General features: G+C 42.3%; 6 protein-coding genes and 1 long non-coding RNA gene across 8 annotated transcripts; 3 read left to right on the forward strand and 4 right to left on the reverse strand.

Moving 5' to 3' along the window:
* Positions 1-15: 15 nt before the first annotated feature.
* Positions 16-543, reverse strand: LOC134177968 (uncharacterized). The gene is made up of 2 exons (XR_009969576.1): positions 404-543; positions 16-335 (listed from the first exon to the last, which is right to left on the reverse strand). It is a non-coding gene; the product is annotated as an uncharacterized LOC134177968 (long non-coding RNA).
* A 101-nt stretch (positions 544-644) lies between these two features.
* Positions 645-3,357, forward strand: LOC134177940 (T-box transcription factor TBX10-like). 2 transcript variants are annotated; one of them, XM_062644728.1, is made up of 7 exons: positions 645-883; positions 1,061-1,298; positions 1,441-1,708; positions 1,771-1,926; positions 1,982-2,052; positions 2,207-2,367; positions 2,618-3,357. In XM_062644728.1, the coding sequence occupies exons 1-7, from the start codon at positions 775-777 to the stop codon at positions 3,130-3,132; spliced, it is 1,518 nt and encodes a 505-aa protein (XP_062500712.1). In that variant the 5' UTR covers positions 645-774; the 3' UTR covers positions 3,133-3,357. The 2 variants fall into 2 exon arrangements, with proteins under 2 accessions (XP_062500712.1, XP_062500704.1); XM_062644720.1 differs by having other exon boundaries at positions 649-883; positions 2,204-2,367.
* Positions 3,358-3,560: 203 nt separating this feature from the next.
* On the reverse strand, positions 3,561-4,510 carry LOC134177957 (uncharacterized). Its single transcript, XM_062644739.1, has one exon. The coding sequence runs from the start codon at positions 4,353-4,355 to the stop codon at positions 3,561-3,563; it is 795 nt and encodes a 264-aa protein (XP_062500723.1). The 5' UTR covers positions 4,356-4,510.
* A 1,414-nt stretch (positions 4,511-5,924) lies between these two features.
* On the forward strand, positions 5,925-12,323 carry LOC134182085 (vacuolar protein sorting-associated protein 33A-like). Its single transcript, XM_062649418.1, has 17 exons — positions 5,925-6,037; positions 6,107-6,172; positions 6,795-6,919; positions 7,561-7,645; positions 7,703-7,807; positions 7,864-7,980; positions 8,051-8,225; positions 8,474-8,679; positions 9,157-9,247; positions 9,309-9,383; positions 9,439-9,518; positions 9,877-9,963; positions 10,090-10,221; positions 10,868-10,969; positions 11,031-11,100; positions 12,013-12,132; positions 12,186-12,323. The coding sequence occupies exons 1-17, from the start codon at positions 5,930-5,932 to the stop codon at positions 12,257-12,259; spliced, it is 1,818 nt and encodes a 605-aa protein (XP_062505402.1). The 5' UTR covers positions 5,925-5,929; the 3' UTR covers positions 12,260-12,323.
* LOC134182093 (uncharacterized) lies at positions 12,204-15,378 on the reverse strand. Its single transcript, XM_062649430.1, has 5 exons — positions 15,200-15,378; positions 13,611-13,854; positions 13,501-13,551; positions 12,799-12,865; positions 12,204-12,737 (listed from the first exon to the last, which is right to left on the reverse strand). The coding sequence occupies exons 1-5, from the start codon at positions 15,350-15,352 to the stop codon at positions 12,374-12,376; spliced, it is 879 nt and encodes a 292-aa protein (XP_062505414.1). The 5' UTR covers positions 15,353-15,378; the 3' UTR covers positions 12,204-12,373.
* Positions 15,379-15,616: 238 nt separating this feature from the next.
* On the reverse strand, positions 15,617-16,917 carry LOC134191741 (max-binding protein MNT-like). The gene is made up of 4 exons (XM_062660357.1): positions 16,541-16,917; positions 16,404-16,448; positions 16,229-16,340; positions 15,617-16,170 (listed from the first exon to the last, which is right to left on the reverse strand). Exons 1-4 carry the CDS (start codon positions 16,663-16,665, stop codon positions 15,796-15,798), a joined length of 657 nt encoding a protein of 218 aa, XP_062516341.1. The 5' UTR covers positions 16,666-16,917; the 3' UTR covers positions 15,617-15,795.
* Positions 16,918-17,086: 169 nt separating this feature from the next.
* On the forward strand, positions 17,087-19,299 carry LOC134191731 (toll-like receptor Tollo). Its single transcript, XM_062660346.1, has 2 exons — positions 17,087-17,736; positions 18,625-19,299. Exons 1-2 carry the CDS (start codon positions 17,301-17,303, stop codon positions 19,134-19,136), a joined length of 948 nt encoding a protein of 315 aa, XP_062516330.1. The 5' UTR covers positions 17,087-17,300; the 3' UTR covers positions 19,137-19,299.
* The last annotated feature ends 62 nt before the right edge of the window (positions 19,300-19,361 follow it).

Raw genomic sequence — 19,361 nt, forward strand, 5'->3', positions numbered from 1 at the left:
TCTGGCACACAGGAATCGGGTCTATTGTTCTTTATTCACACCTAAAAGCCGTTTACAACACAGAGGCGTCGAAGAGGAAGTGTAAAAGCTCTGACTAAGACTCCCTAAATAGCTCAGGATGTGTGAGAAAGTGCACGATTGCTCGAGGCAATGATTACTATCTCTGTCTCCCAGCGGAAGAAGTAAGCTACCATGATAGACACGACGTTAACCTTTCACTTAATCTTTCCAAACCGTTTCGACCGCTGATTAACAGCTTGTCGTTGCTACTTCCCCTTCCGCTCGTCTCCGATCTGGTAGACAACGTAGGACGAATACCAACTTGATCAACGTCTCTAATCAATACAAAATATGCCTTAGGGCGGAGCTGTCAAGTGGTCCACTTATCTCGTTGTGCACGCACCAATCATGAAAGAGTCCTCAATCGCTGAGAAAGTCAACAAACAATTCTACTACGCTTTATTCTTAACGCAGACCCGTGCAGTATCGACTTGTGGGTGTAAGTGGCAAGAATAACGCCTGATTTTGCGATTCGTGACCGTAGGAGTCACGCAGCCCTCTGTAATCGATTACGTGCGGCACACCTTGGAGATCCGCCCATGCACGTTTCGCGGAGGCGGGACTGCGGGCGTTGTATCAGTTTCAGAAAAGAGCTGCCAATTAGTGTGACGATAGCCCATAGGTCAAACGAGCCTCAAGCCCGGCCCCTCGTACGATCACGCCTTGTGCAAGGGCGGTGATTTCTGAACTGTCCGGCTTCTGTTCTCATTCTGCATGTTTACGGTAAACATGACGGAGCAAGGCCGAGGTGCTACCGCTTCGCCATTCTGCGTCCAGGATATTCTACCTCGAGGCGAGGATGCGGAAGAGAAGAGCGCAGAGGGTGACGAACTTTGCACGCCTGCACTGTTACCAGTAGCGCATAATCAACACCGTCACAACATTTTTTGCGCTTGCAAGCGCCAGGGCATGGCGCTGGGCGCAGCACTTCGCCCGACGTTGACACCGTAACAACCACATACTAACGTTCGGAATTTTCACTTTTGTTTCTCGCTTATAGAAGAAGCTGAGTTTCCTGCCTTGCACATTCCCCTGACAGGAGAGCGCCATGTCCGTCACGACACGCCGCCTGACAACATCCAACTTCCAACTACACCGACCGCATCAGGAGAGGCCGCTGGCTGTGCCGCGTCGTCGACGAGCGAAGATGGAGAGGTACGAGTGCAGCTGCACAACAAAGATTTGTGGGACAAATTTCACAAGGTCGGTACAGAAATGATCATCACGAAAGCCGGAAGGTGAGAGATAGCGTATAGGACGTATGGTCGCAGTCGCGCATCACACGTTGTCTTGATGTCGCTTTCGTCTCGTTTCTGCGTAAATCGTTTTTTGAAAATCATTTTCAATTGACCGGTTCTCTTCTGTACCGCCCCTATCTAGGCGAATGTTTCCTACCTTCAAAGTGACCATCAGCGGGTTGAATCCGAAGACGCGTTACATCTTGGTCGCCGATCTCGTGCCTCTCGACGACAACCGCTACAAATATCACAACTCGGAATGGATCGTGACGGGCAAAGCAGAGCCTCAAATGCCAGGCCGTCTCTACGTTCATCCCGATTCGCCGTGCACGGGACAGCAGTGGATGCGTCAGATTGTCTCGTTCCAGAAACTCAAACTGACTAATAACCACATGGATCAGTTTGGACACGTAAGTGCGTTCGTCTTGACTATCACGTCTTTTGTGGTCACTCGGCTGTGCTGACGCTTCAGATTATACTGAACTCCATGCACAAGTACCAGCCCCGTTTACATATCGTTCGAGCGACCGACGCTGCAAATCCCTACCCACTAGGCCGAACGTTCGTCAGCACGCACGTCTTTCCCGAAACTCAATTCATGGCCGTAACCGCTTATCAAAATCAGCAGGTGGGTATCGCTTTTTGCGCACATCGCACAGAAAAGTCATCATCTAGTGTTTCAGGTGACACAATTGAAAATCGAACACAACCCATTCGCAAAAGGCTTCAGAGGTTCGGAGGTGGGGAGTAGGAGGTAAGACGGCGCATTAACTCGCCACTACAACGCCATTGTCACCTGGTCATCCTCGGCTGACCATTTTATCACCCACTCGCCCCTTTGTCTCTTTCAAAATCCGATTTGCTCTTCTGTGCTAATTGTGCATCTCGTGTTCCCTCCTCTCTAGCAGACCATCGGCTCTGTCTGGTGATGCCAGCGACATCTTTCGTGACCGCAATCGTTCTTCTTCGACGGGCAGCAACAGCACGTCAGGATACGGCAGTGATACGGCTGGTTCCGCCCTCTTCGGTCAAACACTTCGATTTCCCGGTGCTGGTGGCTTCAGCGCAGGTAAGTTGCTAATGACGAGGTGTCCGTTCGTAGTATGTCTAGTTGGCTAGTGTTCGTCGCCATGAAGCGAGTCCGTTATGTATATTTGTTTTGGGTGTTGCCAGCAGATGTCTGCTGCTAGGCATACCGTACGTACAGTCCATCTCGTGTGACATACTCCCTACTGAGTCTGCTGGGCTCGTGTGTTTGAATGTAACTTGTGTTCCCTAGTGAAGATGCCGCAATTTTTGATTGGTATTCTCAATTATAGGCAGCGATCTGATAAAAAGTGAGAGACGGTTCTCAGCTCCCCATGGACATCAAGGGCCTTACCCTCTGCCCACTCTGGCAGCTCCGTCTCTGAGCCATGCACATTCCTCTCTGCCTCCTCAATGGACGTCAGACGAGGCCGTTACGAGCAGCCCGCACGGAATGACCGAAGATGGTAGACACGACCAGACCGGCTTGTTCGCCCCGGGATCTCTGGCAGGCTATGGCACAGCGACCACGGCCTCCTATCAACCTTCGTTGGGACGTTCGACGGGTAGCTATACGCCACCACAATATGGAGTGAGTAATTCTGGTTATTCCTCTAATGGTGCCTACGGTGGCAGTCATTTGTCGATGCACGGATATCAAAATTCGGTCATGGCCCCCACTCTGGGAGGCAGCGGCGGCTTGCACGTCGGTCAAGGACATTATGGATTTACGCCTTCATATGGCACTGATGCTAATGCAACTCAGGCAATCGCTCAATACTGTGATGCCTTCCTTAGTTATCACTAGATGGAGCGGGTCAGTGGATTTGTGTTAACATCCGCAGGTATTATAGGCAGAGAGCAGTCTTTATGTAACGTTTAGGTTTACAGACAGGCATATCACAGAGACAGACATGGTTTTCTTTTGTAACTGGACCTTCACCCCTCATAGCAGGGACACATCACTCTAGGATTGTGATGGTGTAAATGTACCATAAGTAGAGAATGGTGATGTTTGCTGCGTGTCCTTTGACTCTCTGAATCACTTCAGCTTTGTTAGAGTAATTTGCTTTGACTATTAGACAGCCACACCATTCAGTTGGCAAAAGTCTAAAATTAACTTTTCTACAGCAGTTGTAACACTTTATCTGTACTGTACCATGATGTCGATGAGGATAAATAAATAACGAATCAGATGCAAATCAGTGTCCCTCCACTGTGTCCGATATTTCATTACTACTTGAGCGTTGATAAGCGAGTGAACTTGGAGACACCGTTGGGAGGAGGCGCTGACACGTCTACCAGGGCGGTACCGTCACGTGACAACGGGTGGAGCTTCACAGTTGTCGGTATCCACGCGTCTTTCACGAATTCAAACGTTGTATCGAGTTGTCCGACAAGTTTAGGACCTTCGACTATAAACGACCGTGTCCAGTTTAAACCACTTTCACCATACACGTCTAACATTTCATTTTTGTGATCGGCGTTGCCGTCTGTGGGTGTGTCTTCTCTCCAATTGTGCAGTCGAAAGCCACATATTTCGGACTGGGATCCAAACGCGTCTTCGACGGCCTCTTCTTTCTTTAGTCTATCCCACAAGTCGTGGAGCGCTCTGTTCTTCTGAACAAGATCTTCAACATTCTGTCTGTCTCTCAATCCTTTCTCCGTCAGACCAAAAAAATCATTCACAGAACTGACGTTGTCTGGAATTCTGCTGTCCTCTCTATTGCGTCTTCCGTAAAGTCTTGTTAACGTCGACACCCACACTAATCCTCCCGTCAAGATGAAGACAGCTCGAGTTGTTCTCCACAGCCGTCTCCAGAAACGCTCGGTAAATGTCGTTGCTTCTTGAGTCGTTAGAAAACGCACACAGAAGTTGGGCGTCTGATAACGAACGAGAGCAGGTAGAACAGCACGAAGACGATATCGGCCACGCAGCAGTCTAGCCATACCGTCGGTAGATATCAATGAAAGCAAATCTGCGTGGGTGTTGTACTGTAGTACAATTATTAGGAAAAATGGGTAGAACATGTTTAGGTCGCATGGCACAGATCGTGCTTTACATGTGACTAGCTAGCGATACGCACACGCACTCCTCATTGACCGTCGCCGCGCCATTAGGCAAGGTCTGGTCAAAATTTCGCACGAACCAGTTTACGTAGCCAATTTAATAGTCTGTACGTCACACTGCGGTCTACTATATTCTATATTCAAACGTCAGTTTGGAGAAAATGCTGTAAACGTTTACATTTTTATCGTTTTAATTAATTAATTACTTTTACCATTGATTGATCTTGCAGTTAATTAACGGAGATTCGACTGTATATGATTTTCCCATCGATTATTATTTATAATTCGAAACCGATCATCAGAGCAGGCAACGTCTGACCGGGCATTCTTTGCCTCAGTCGGTACCGCATGGCGGTACCGTGTGGTGGCACCCTTATGGTACCGTCATCTAAATCCTCTGCTCCGTATCAAAGCCGTCATGTACATGTGCCGGAATCTGACCGAGAGAGTCGTACAACTGGCTGAAGCAGTCCATACTGTATATTATATTACTGTACATGCTTTTGGATACCAACGCGGCTGAAAGACAAATGTGTCTCTGGACTCTTGAACGTCCAAACAGACAGTTGCGCAAATCGTTTTGATATTAATGAAGAATTGCTAAATTTAATATATACAACACAATAGCAGTTCTAAAACCGTTTCAACTTTACTGCATTAATTTTACATTTTACTGCTACAGTGTATTAGAACATCTAGACAATGATTATATTTGTAGGTTCTGTAGTCCCAAATCTTGATGTCTACCAATAAATAGTTGTTGCTCAGCTGTGACTCATCAACAGTAAGATTACTTTGTATTTTCTGCTACCTACTAATATTTTAATTAATTAAGTGCTTCTTTTGTTACTTTCTACAACATCCATATATAGAGTTATAGTAATAGTAATCTAGTGCTAAGGTGCAGGCAAGCCACCAAGCCGAAATCTCTTTTCTAACAATACTTTAGTTGTTTGTTAGTTTAGTTAATTAATTAAATTACGTTTGTACTGTACTGCCAATTTTAAGTAGTTGTGTGTACGTTCTGATGAAAGTACGGTAGAAGCAGAACGTCGTTGGTTGAAATAAATTGGTTTACGAAGAACGACACTCTACTAGACTAGCAGACTTGCTGGAAGTATATTGTTGGCTAGCTATAGGGCGGACCCTAGCTAGCATTCGCAGAAAACCTACAGAAACCTTAACTTTGCTTTATATATGCTCAAGTCGTAATTCTAACCGTTAGTAAACTACACACCAGCCAGGTGTCGTGTTTGCAGCCATCAGAGGGAGAAACGGCAACTGTGCGGAATAGCTCCACCCCTGATATTTGACCATAATGCAGAAAACGTCCAACCGCTTGCTTGTATAGTTGCATGGTGCCAAGAACAGCCGTCCACGTATACTGCAGCAGTGAACAAAGAAACCACACGCAGGTAAACGCGGGACGCAATCTCCTGCAGAAGATACGGCTCATCTAACTAAAAGGTGTGCGGAATTACCCCGGATTACCTTTCCTACTGGCTCATTGTTATCAAATTTCGTGTGGGTGTGTGATGGCTACCGCTCAACATCTTAGTTCTGGGAGTATCAACGTCGCGGTTATTAGAGACGCGGCTAGACGAGAGCTTCTCGACTGTCTCGACCGATGTGAAGGAACGAAAGTGCGACAAACCTGCACACACACATGGTGTTTGTCAGTGTCTAGCTAGATGTGTACATGCACTATGCAGGCTTTGGTGTGGGATGATGGTTTGACTGGCCCGTTCGGTTTAATTGCTGAGTACACCCTTCTGAAGGTAAGGCATTTGAATTGTGTTAGCGTGACTGTCGGTTTCGATGATAGGGGCAGAATAGGCACTAAGTGCACTGTTTTACAAGATTTTTTAGTTTACCTAGAATCTATTGAATTTGAGAGTCTCTAGTATCACAACAAGAAATCTGTGGCAGCTTGTTCACGTGACTAAATTGTCAATAATTATTGTCGGTATTTTGCGGTTGAGGAAATGTGTAATACACGTGATAAACCATTGGATACTGTCATGCACAAATATCGATAAGTGATTCTTATAAGCAATCGCTCACCATTGTGGGTTGTGCATGTCAATTGAACAAACATGCAGAGGATTTTGAGCTACCAAATGCAGTCACACATTATGATTGTAACGAAGATTGTAGCTACATGTACTTTAACAGAAAGTCACGTGATACACTACGAGTAGCACCAAAACAGAATTTCTATACATCTTGTTACATGATACTGAGTACATTGTTGTCAGCTGGACTCCTGTTTACAGTGTACAATAACTATTTTGTATCGATGTTTAGTAATTAAAGTTGTGAATTGCACACTGATCCAGATTATTGAATCGCAGGTGATCGGTTTTAATTCTGTATGCTTTGTGTCTACTTGTGTTGCAGGATCACAATGTGACAAAAATGGTTCTCATCCAGTCTGACCCAGTTCCGGCCGGCAGCGTCCAACATGTTGTCTTTCTTTGTCGTCCTCTTATACATCTGATGGACAGAGTAGCCGAGTTCATCAAGTCAGCACAATACGCTGATGGCAGCTAATTTTATGAATCTGAGAGGGTTTTTGTGTTTTGTTCAAGTCTAACAGTGCGGCAGAATTTTGTAATTGTAGAGTAGGGCTTTGTGTGTACTAGTTGTTGGTGTTTTCATTTGTCGTTGGTTGTATGTGTATTTGTGTTTGAGCCCGAAGCGATGTGCTTTTATTACCAAAGCTGGGTTACCTATAACATTAACATAGAGGGCTATGGGCTTCATGTCATTAGGCCATCTCTGAGTGCATTGCTTATTGTCAATTTTATGATGCCACTGCATGTTGATAGAGGTGGTGTCTGACTGCATTCTATGATGTCAGTAATTGTTGTATTGGAAATGTATTGGTTGTAAGGGGGTAGGGCACGTGCATGCAATATTTGCATTGAGAGAAATCCATGTTTGGAATCTTTATGTTTGCATTGTCTGTTATCTTTTATAAGGTGTACTGGAGTAGGGTGTACCCACTGGAATATGTCACTTTCCACCTATTTGATGGATATCATATGTGCTTGTGCTACAGTGTAACATAATATTTTTACCTGCCACATGCCACTTTCAATGAAGAGCAACCACATAATAGCAACCACAAAATATTTTCACATTTATTTGTCTTATTTCTTAGGAGGGATGACCATCCTGGAACAAGCAAAGAGTACAGTATTTTCTTTGTGCCTCGAAAGACTTTAGTATGTGAAAGGAGACTGCAGGTAGCACTTGCCTTGCAGTGATTGTGTCATTTGTCAAATTGATGGTTAATTAATTAGGATTTAGGCATCATGGGGACGTTTGCCAATATAGATGACTACAGTCTGGACATCTTTCCATTTGATAGTGATGTGTTATCGATGGAACATTCAATGGCCTTTCGAGTAGAAATGATGAAAGTGTGCAATTTTGAATAGCGACATGATGACTTGCTGCTTAGGAATCATACTTGGAAGGAGATTTAACATCCATGTTTTACGTTGCTAAAGCAATCATGCTAATACAGACTCTATATGGCATCATTCCACATATTTATGGCAAGGGTCATTGTGCTCGTGTAAGTTCATGGTTTACTGGGAGATTGAAGTGGTTTGTTTTATATTGCATTTGCTTGTCTATGTTTGTAGCATGTGGCTGACATGGTGCTACGGATGAGACGAGAAGCTCCGCGTAGTCTCACATCTCAACCTCCACAGTTTGATACTCTTCTGCTACTTGACAGAAACATTGATCTACTGTCACCACTCATAACACAACTAACGTATGAAGGACTTATTGATGAGTTCTTTGGCATTCAGAATAGTAAGAAGTGACAGATTGTAGTCTTGGTCACAATATAATGAAAATGTATTTGTAATGAATAAATACTACAGTATGTTTGGATGTGTGTTTACAAGTGTGTGTGTGTGTGTGTGTGTGTGTGTGTGTGTGTGTGTGTGTGTGTGTGTGTGTGTGTGTGTGTGTGTGTGTGTGTGTGTGTGTGTGTGTTATATTTGGTGTGACATTTTAAACTAATGATGCCGGGTGTTGTAAAATTGTTTTTCATTTAGCAAATTGCAAACTTCCTGCTGACAAATTCATTGACCCAAATGAAGCAAAAGGCAGTGAGCAAGGAGCAATGGCATCTACCTCCACTCAGAAAACAGTCACCTTGAACTCTGCAGAAGAACTCTTTGCAGAACTGAGAGATCTCAACTATCATGCCGTGGGACCATTGCTCAACAGAAGGGCAAAGCATGTCAAGGAAGCATTTGAGGTAGCTCATACATATCAATTTGCCTTTCTCTAACCACAGCATGGGCAATTTTGATGTGGTGTTAGACTATCTTTGTGTTTTTTGTACACACTCAGTAACATAGGCTACAAAGGCACCATACAGTGGTCTCTCTCGTTTGCAACAACCCCAAAAGATCATCAAACTTGGTTGTAAACGGAGGTGGTTTTTCATAGAGGTGCACGTGTAGTTGTATTCTTTTGGTCTGTGCATGACCAATCTTGTTGTAAATAGGTGGTGGTGGTGGTGGTGGTGGTGGTGGTGGTGGTGGTGGTGGTGATGGTGTGTGTGTGTGTGTGTGTGTGTGTGTGTGTGTGTGTGTGTGTGTGTGTGTGTGTGTGTGTGTGTGTGTGGTGATACTGCTAGTTGTTTTGTTTATCTCCTGTAGTCCAGCATTCTTACTGTCTGCACAAGCCTCAGTTGAGATTTTAGGAACTGATCGCTTGTGTTTGGTTTTAGGAGCGTCACGATGCAAAGACTGTTGGGCAAATCAAACAATTTGTGACCAGACTGCCTCATATTCAGGCGTCTAGGCAGTCATTGAGTACACGTAAGCTGATAACAGCTGCCGATTTGGAGTTATTGCAACTAGCCTGAATGTTTGTGTGTAGACACATCAATAGCCGAACTGCTGAAACAAAAGATAACAGATTCGTCGTTTATGAATTCTCTACATATGGAGCAAGGTCTGCTGAATTCATGGTTTAATCATTTGTGCTGATGGTGAATTTGTTACTATAGAGCTATTTCAAGGAGTTGATACTGATAAGATACATCCATATATTGAGCAGCTTATTGCACAACAGTCTTCTCTCGTAAAGGTCAGTGGTAAACAATCGATGTTAAAGGAAAGCATGAGTTAAATTCAGACAGTACCATAGATTGGTAACAATACCATTAAACATTCAATGATTGGTTGACCAGCAGATGTAGTCCAAATTTTGGCAGCTAAACAGAATGCTTAGTTGGTCAATTAGAGCTATATGGTCTCAATCAGTCTAGTATATTGAGACCATTTGTGCTAATGCTTCTGTGCATTGTATTCTTGCACACTATAATACACATTGTTGATCATTAGCTCCATAACTTTAATATCAAGAATTAAAGGACACGTAGCATGTTGATTGTTTTTGTATTAAAGTCATTACTGAGCGTGTTGTTACTGTTCGTTTGTTTCAGGTGCTTCGTCTCATGTGCATCCAATGTATTGTGAATAATGGCTTCAAACAGAAAGTTTATGATTTCTACCGGAAAGAAATTCTTCAGGTTTACTAATGACACGTTTCATGTTGTGCACTTTACTACACTGCATGGTGGTTAATGACTAGAGTAGCTGATTGCTTTTCTGCTGTCTAATGCTCTCTGCTTGCTCAACTTTCTGTTTATTTCTAGACATATGGATTTGAGCATATGAGAACTTTGCAACGACTTGAGCAGGCTGGGTTGTTGAGGCTATCTGGAGTGAGAACATACAATGCTGTCAGAAAGACACTTCGTCTGACTGTTGACGAAGTGAATGAGCAAGTGGGTTATGTTCCAAAGTATGGCAGTTGGTTAGAGCTGGTTGTCGTTGTTAATAATAATCAAAATTGATTACGTGTGCAAGCAGAAGACAATCTTTAGATGGTACTGTCTACTTGCACATGTTGTCTTCTATTGGTGTCTGTCTGGTGGGGCTACTGTTTTGGTAGTTGTCCACAATTCACTACTGTTTTCACAACTAGGTAAGCTTATGAATTGCTTATAATGAACATCATGGTAGATCAATGACTACGAGAATTGTTGCTGTGGAAACAGTACGCCCTTACATGGGGGAGCCATGTGAATAGTTTTGTATTTACTGATGGGTTTAATATCGACACATTTGTCAGCGTCATGTGGCATATGCTTTCTCAGTATCAGGAAATTCCTGACATGAGCATTTGCAGTCATTATGATCTTGACACTAATGCGTCTCATGTGCCTTAAATCTCAAACTTTTTGTACAAACTCTATTGAATGATTCTTTAATTAAATGAGTTATTGAGCAGTAACGGATTTTGATTCAAAGGATTGTTCTTTGAAACTACAGAGTAGTATGTAACTTGTAGTCAGCGTAACTTGAAAGTTCGTCTGTTATCTATTGGTCAGTAAGTATCACTATTTGATGGTAAACTGCTTGCATCTATAGAATCCTACTGATATTGCATATGTGCATTCTGGTTATGCACCACTGACAGTGAGATTGGCTCAGTATCTCAACAGACCAGAGAAATGGAGAGGATTAGAGGAGGTCAGATGCAGTGAGTTTCCAATTCTGTAATTTAATTTCAAGACGATGGCATGTCTCGTAGGCGATGAAGCTTCTCCCTGGTCCTATAATAGACGATGTGCAGTCGTTACCCTCTGGCATGGAAAAGGGACGTAAGTCACATACTGTAACTGTGGAAAACCTAAATAAATAAAAGTGACTAAACAAGAATAAGCACGTATTCAAACAAAGTGGGCAAATGAGAACTATGGAACAGGTGTAGTTGCAGTGCTGTTGTTTGAATAGCTCTGCTTGTATTGACTGATTTAATTGGCAAGGTACTCTGTAGTGTATGTAGTATTGGTATTGGCAGACCAGATGAATCCATTGTTTTGTACGAATAAAGGTAGAGCTTGTATTAGTGCCTTTAACAAACAAGGCTCACAGGACACCCAATTTGTGCATAGAACAAGAGTCTACACAAACGTGGTCTGTCCAAAGATGTTGATGTCAAGATATGCACCCATAGCTTAGAGTGTACGTTATTAGAATGTTGAGTTGAGTTTGTAAACACAAACTGGTAAGAATGTGCTAATGACATTTCATGTTCCTTCTCTGGGCATAATGAATGGAAGGGATTGGTGCAATAACGGAAAAGATTTAGACAAATTTCTAAACACTTTTGGGCTGAATAGCAGCTTCAGGATAAATTCGTGGACAGAAACAATAAGGTAACAGTTTGATACTGTATAGTACAGCAATGCAATACAGATAGATCTCTAGCATGACACTGAATCACTCTGGATCAGCATCAGAGCTTTAAGGTAACGTTTTCAAAGGAAGAAAAAACCCTATGTTCATGTTCATGTAACATTTGTCCACATGTTCATGTCTACATTTAAGTGCGTAGTTTCAATTAACAAAGGAATTTCCAGGATCATTCACTTTTATTCATTTTTGTGTTACATCAACGTTTATCCATTGTTCAATGATGTTATTTCCACGGCAGTAGTTAAAGAGCTCACATAGCTAGAATGCAGGTATGTATGCTACATAGGACGGGAAGAAATTTGTTTTGATTTTAGGTCAAAATCTCGCTGCTGTTGGTTCTTATGACAATCCAAGAATTGTCTTAATCTTCTTTTTGGGTGGCTGCACGTATGCTGAAATTTCTGCATTACGGTTTCTGTCTCAACAAGAAGAAGGTAATACCATTAGGTATTGTCTGTTGAAAATGTGTAACAACCTGCTGTTGAAGGCCAAACTGAATATGTGATTGCAACAACAAAACTCATCAATGGCTCTAACTGGCTTCAAACAATGATAGATTAATTGTAACGATTAGCTGATGTCTCTCTCTATGAAACAGCAATTGAATAACAACATGGATACATAGGCTACGTCTGACTACTGACTTTGCGAAGAGTTTGTTGCATGTTTTCTTGATTAGTTATTGTCTATGAGTTGCTCATCTGCTCCTTCTTCGACCTTTGACACTTGAGAGTCAGGCTTGTGTAATAGGACAGCGAAGAGCGACAGAAGGACAGCGACAGAAAATGAAAGAATGCTGGCATACAGGCTTCGACGTTCAGATCGCTGTCTGAACGCAGGGGTTGCATTGACTGTTGGTAATGGGTCCAATTTGTGCAAAATACTTGGTGTAAGTAATAAAAAGGGTGCTTTTTTATTGGCACTTGTTGAAGCACATGATTCTCCTTTATTTGTGCTCTCTCCACGGAGTAACTCAGCCTTTGTGTTTGTAAAATTAAGTTTGCAGGGCACAGGAGAGGCACTTTGTTCATTGAATGTCCTGTACCACAGACACTACAGTTTACTAATGACAGAGACACAGGGTGTAATTTTACACCTACTTTGTGATGTTTTCTGATTGCACTACAAGACAGACTGAACATTTCTTTCTGCCCTGACAATCATTATCTGTAAAGACAACAATTCACAACCTGTCTAGCCAACAATATGATAAATAGATAACACAACGATGGTGATGACACCTTAGTCTCACATAGGCAGTTGTAATACCATAAATATACGAATTTGTACAGTGTAATGCCACCCAGTGCAAAATCAAATACAATTTGACAAGCGCCCCTTCTTGTTCTGCACTGTCTGCAGTAACCTGGCAAAGGCTAGATCTGGGTATACAAGTCAGCCTATTTGTATCAAGATGTGCTATTTGAGGGAAGGAATCAGGGAGGGGAAGAGGTGTGTTAAACAGGTGTGTTAAACAGGTGTGTCAGTGGTTTCACAAGTGCACGAACCATTAATAGTTCTTCAGGCTGCTTGTTGGTAACACTGCATTTGATTTAAATCTATAACTAAAAATATCATTTCTTTAAGTCAATAAATGCCTCTGCCTGAGCAGGCGCCTGGGGCGTTTACTCAGGTTCAAGTCAGCTTATATATTTTATGTAATAATAGCCCTGACACTTATTCAGACATTTACAGTAAATGAGATTATTAAACAGAACTTCGATCCCCTTGTCAGAAGTATGAAGATCAGACTGTTTCATGGTAAGCAATTTGTACGTTTACTATCTGGTTACAATACTTACACCTAATGATGACAAATATGTTTGTGGCGTCACCAACAATAGGATCACACACTGTAATACATCAGATCATATTATAATCATATTGACTCCTGTGTCTATTCATCATATACCGCTGCTGTTGCGTTGGCAGATGTGAAACATATTCAACCGTGTAGAGTAGGTCTTGTCTTTGAGGTCTTTAAGTTTATCAGATTGAACTTGAAATGTAACTTTCCACTCTGTGCACATTTGTTTTGTGTTCTTGGATTTAATGATTTCGGAAATTTGATGCTGAGTTGGCTCCCCGGTTTGAGGCTTATAAAGACAAATTGTATTTTGAGGATCAGACAAGATTCCTAGATGTTTATTCCATGCCTGCAATTATTAAACAAAAATGTTCTGTTAACATGATAGTCAATAGTCCAAACGGTTACGTAATGATGGGTAGCCTTGCTACATACAACTGAAAGCATGTACACAAAGACATCTTTGCAAATAGTAAGCCTCCTCAAATAGTTACTGAAGGATTCAGTTAATACAAACTGGTGTGATCAAGACATGAAAGACTTGCATGTACTGTCATTTAGACAATACGAATGTACTTTCTTCCTGTCATTTACAGTGATATGGTATCTTTTTATAGGGGCATCATTAGATACATTGATGGTCCTCACTGAGTATGTACACTGTATGTGAGGTCCGGACCATCAATGTCTCTCAGAGGCGTAGCTGGGGATCGTACTTCCATACTAGTACGACCCCTTCTCCTTCCTATGTGATCTCTGTACAATATAGGGTCTACCAGATGTTTTCTAAGGGTGCGTTCGAATACTAGTTCCAGTTCTAGAACTGGAACTGCCAGAACTGTTGGAACTCTTGCTAGCAAACGAACGCTTAGAAATGTCAGCAAGTTGAGCATGCGCAAAGGCTCATACATCCGGTAAGCATCAATAAGAGTATATTATAGAGGGTGGAGTTTCTGCTCCACTTGTTGCAGTCTGTTTGAACATCAGCAGTGCTTTCGCTTTCGTTTTTTTGGAGCTGCTCGCCAAGAAGGTCACTGTAATCAGTTCCAAATGTCGTTTCTTCTGGTGTTTGCCAAGCCGATGGTCACGACAAGTGCATTGAAGGTCCACAACAGCCTCAACATCTGTACCCGCCATTTCACTTTGGTAACCTCCGGGAATTGTTGCATTTAGGGCGTGACAGTTCCAACAATTCCAGCTCGCTATCCAGTTCTAGAACTAGAATTCAAACGCACCCTAAGTGTTGACCTTGTCTGGCACTGCTTGTGGGGTAAGCAATCTGGGCAGCCGTGACATAAACATTCAGGGTGCACTTTTTTGATTTCCAAGTGATTTAAGCGGTTAGTTGGTGATTACAGTAGTTTGTTTGGTAGAACGAACACTTTACAAAAACCTCCAGACATGAGGGCTGGAGGCTGTTGCTTTTGGTGCTAAGCACAAAACCTGTGAAAATTGAAACTGTGAATTTGTTGTGTATTAATCAGTTTATTTTGTCAATATTTTGCCACTGATTGGAGACCATAGCCCGTGGCCTCAGTGCTATTTATGTTTATGTATATACTACATGTCACACACACACACACACACACACACACACACACACACACACACACACAGCAAAGCAAGCCTAAGATTGCGTCACCACAACTACTATCACTACCGAAAATGACTGAACTACGAAGTACGGTACTGACTCTGGCTGCTCCATCATCCTTCAGATCTTCTCCATGCATGACAGAAAAACGAATGTAGAGGAAAGCGATTCCCAATGCATACCAACTCACTATAAACAGGACACGAGGTGGATTACTAGACACAGCGCCATAGGCTTGTTCTCCAAGGCCCATTTTCGCTCCCTCGTTGACAACAATTATTCCTTGGAAATCCAAGGTCCGTCTGCGCAGACTTCACACCTACTACACTAGGACACAGCAAAATGAGAAGTGAATTGAATTTGAATTCGTCTTGAATTTCCCTTGTGCAGTTTAGGTATGCCATGTGCACATGGCTGTGTACATACAATGGCTATAGTGTACATTGTGGATGACAAAGTCAATCTAGCTCTAGGTGATAGTCAGCTATACAACAAGCCATAGGCATCCTACCCAAAAGTAAGATCAAGTTTTCTTCTTTATAGCTATTAACTGCTTCAATTCGTGCAGTAAATTATACAAAGATAGTTATAACGTACAAACCCACACAGAAGTCTTTCTATACTACAGTAGTAGCATATCAGAGCCCGGGATAGCAGATGAGAAGACACCTAATGATTATTATAAAGAATCAATTACTAGGAGTTGGAATCATCTCTACTGGTGCTGATGTGAGAATGCCAACGAGTTCCAGTGGCCGAGAGAGACGATGGCATGTAGGCCGACTGAATAGGAGTTGTACTGCACAGGTTAGTTCCTGTAATAGGCGATTCTACAAATAAAATTTGTTGCTCATTTGATGTGGTCTGGGGCGTTGTATTTACTCCTTCTTCGTCAACAGATTCCTCTGTAGGTTCAGTTGATTGTTTTACTACTGACTGTTGGAAAAAATCATTGACGACTTCTTGACCAATTTCATTCTTGAGCAATCTTAAGTGCTCCTGTTTCATACGCTTCTGTCTTCTCAACTGGTTCGTTTCCAGTTCAAAGTCTCGATCTTTCTTTTTCAATTGCTAACACAAAGTCACAATTGCAAAAAATAACCGACGACAAGTGCGACCACCCACTTACTTCAATACACAAAATAGCAGCCTTCAAGACACTCAGATTTGAAGTCTTTTTGTCTTCTAATCCGGGAAGTTGTCTTCTCAGATCTTCGAAGCAGATCTTGAGGTGAGCTCGCCTGCACACCGCATAGTTGCAAGGTGATGTGGGACGACCAACCACAGTAACTGATTTAGATCACCTGTTCTTTTCAAGCATGTTATGAACTTCTCGCGTAGCGCCGGCACTACGAACAAGAGCCACGAAATCAACATGTCTCCACAATAATGAGGGCAAGCACGTGGTCTGCAACGAGGTCGACCGCGTGTTGCGACTCACCCAGACACACGACTCGTTCGCTTGCTACGACTTATCTCGGCCTGCGATTCGCCGGTAATAAGTGTTTTACCGTCCACCAACTCTCCAGCTCGAACGTCCGACGAGCACGTGGTCGACGGCTCCATTGTCGCACTAGACGCTGCAATGGCGCGAAATTAGCGCCGCCACGAATTTAAACTGGATGAGGGACAGGCAGGCCGCGGCACCCACCGTCTAATTCTTCTACGTCCACGAACTTGGCCGCTTGAATGAGAGTGTCGATACTCATCGTTTGAAACGAACGAGCTGCTGGTTTGTCCGAGTCAAGACGCGGCGTGATGCCAAGCCTCGCGGACCGGTGGAGACGCTTGTTTCCAAATAGGAAAATTCCTGGTCGTCCGTGCAGCACGTATGGATATATAGACCGGCTTGAATTAGTTGCCGAATAAGTGGGATTTCGTATAATAAATTTTGTTCATCCGACCGGATGTAAATGACCAACTGTCCAATCAACAGCTAGCGTGGCACAAGGTAAAAAAGACCCGTATGGAAACGCACGCTATTGGGTTCGCGTGTCGATTTCTTGTTGCAGTTGAGAGTACCGTTCGATCAACTTAGTCTAGACAAGTCTGCTAGCCGTGGAGTGTTGTTGGTGAACTGAAGGCAAATTCTACACTTGAGGAATCCTGACACCGAAGTCCAAATAGACCTAGGCTACATGTACATACATGTACATGTAGTACTATAGCCGTCTTGATTCGACCAACCAACGTCTTACCCTATGGCTCAAGCTGTTGTTAAAGCTCCAAGAGTGTTTCTCTGCTGCACAGATCGCGCGGAAGACCAAACTTTGGCGAGAAATTTGATTGAAGTTTTGGAGAGGCCTCCCTTTTCTTTGCAGGTCGTCTGTCCTGGTCTCACGGAAGAGTGGGGTCATACTGCACACGAAAGCGCCAGCGAGGGTCTAGAGAACTGCACTGCAGCTGTCATAATTGCAAGCACAGAACTGTTTAGACAGTCTCCTTCGATTCGATCAGCAAAGAGTTGTTTGGATGCTTTGTTTCAGTTTAGCTCAAGCAAGCTCTTGCTGCTACGTCGGAATCTCTCGGTGGAGGAGTTGAAGAGGCACACACCATTAGGTTACCAGAGGAGTGTTGATGCAAATAGCAAGCGTTTAGAAGATGTGGCAAGACTCATTTATGACAAAGTTCATCAAGGTTTGCATCAATTCTTCTAAATGAGTACTGTAGACGGCATTCGTATTATATAAAGTACATGTTTTTGTGTATTAGTTCCTTTAGCGTTGTAACCTTAGATTTGTGGATCACTGTTATGCAAGTTTAGTAAACTTTATTAAGTTTTTAATTAAAAGTCTATAATCAGCCTAAAAATGCCTAATAGTTTGTGACCAGGTGGTGTCTATTAATTAAACAATATAGCTGTGGCTAGAAATTACCCATAGCCAATAATAGAGAAGACAATTTGGTAGCTTTACAACATTTTCATCTTAAAACAGTTTGGTGTTGAAAATGAAGCTGTAATTTATTCCAATTTTGTTGTTGTGATCAGTTTTTTTGGAGTGGATCACTAATCAGTTTGTTGCCTTTGTATGCATTTGGTAGGGAACAGTATTACATTAGAAAGTGAAAAGGTTACTTGTTTTGAATGCTAGATTACATTTCGTAGGTTTTCTACTTGAGTAGCCATGACAACTGTTGAACATAACTAGGCTAGGAGATTGAAGATATCTTCTTGAACATTTTAGGGAACACAGTCTAACTGCATCATTTTAACCCAATGCTAAACCAGTATACTGTATAGTAGTATTGTCTTTTTGGCAACAAAATTTATAGTATTTCGGAACCACTCAATGATATGCGTATTTAGTTAGAGCATTGTGACCATTTTGATAGCAATTTCTGTTAAAGTAATCAGGGATTTATTGAATGGTACTACAAGTCTTCAAGTGTGATCTGTGTACACTGTACACTGGTTGCATGTAGTGTGGTCACAAATAATGCTTTTGCTTGACATGCGAGAAATGACAACAACATACTGCATAATATTGTTGGTGCTGTGTGTCATTTAAGCCAACCCTTGTCTAGATGAAGGAATGGATGACAGGCAGTATCTGCATCTTCGAAATGATTTTGGAGAGCGGCAGTCCTCAGATGATCAATCATCGATGAGAGAACAACATTACTTATATGATGTGTTCATCTGTTTTCAAAATGATGCTGCTGTTTATGTGAAAGAGACTCTTTTGAAAGAGTTGGAAGATCCAACAGTTGGAGTGAAAGCGTGTGTTCATTATAGAGACTTTCGTCCTGGAAAAACAATCATTAGGAATATTATTGATTGTATACGAAATAGTAGAAATGTTGTGTTCGTGGTCAGTCATGGATTCTCAACCAGTGGATGGTGCAGTTTTGAGGTGGATGCTGCTATTACAGTTATCCTGAAAAGAGCTCAAGGTGAGAATCGGAAAGTGATCCCAATTCTTCTTCCAGGAGCTACAGTTCCTGAAGAACTACAAATATATCAGCCTGTCAGTGATGGTGATGCCGAATTTTGGCCAAAGTTGAAAAGTGCACTGAAATCAGATGTATCAAGTTAATTAATGGTGCTTAGTATTGATAACATACTTGCTTTTGTAATAAATTTAGTTAATGAATTGTGGAATGTTTTCATTTTTTCTACAGTACAGTAGATGTCTAGATGTTGGGAAGTGATAGGGATGTTTTATTACCTGCTGTACTGATGCGTAATATACATGTATACAGACATATGAAACGTGTGCGGCGCTTTATTAATTAATTAATTAATTATTAATGTATTAATT

The sequence above is a fragment of the Corticium candelabrum genome, chromosome 1 (genome assembly GCF_963422355.1).
Source record: "Corticium candelabrum chromosome 1, ooCorCand1.1, whole genome shotgun sequence".
Classification (NCBI taxonomy): domain Eukaryota; kingdom Metazoa; phylum Porifera; class Homoscleromorpha; order Homosclerophorida; family Plakinidae; genus Corticium; species Corticium candelabrum.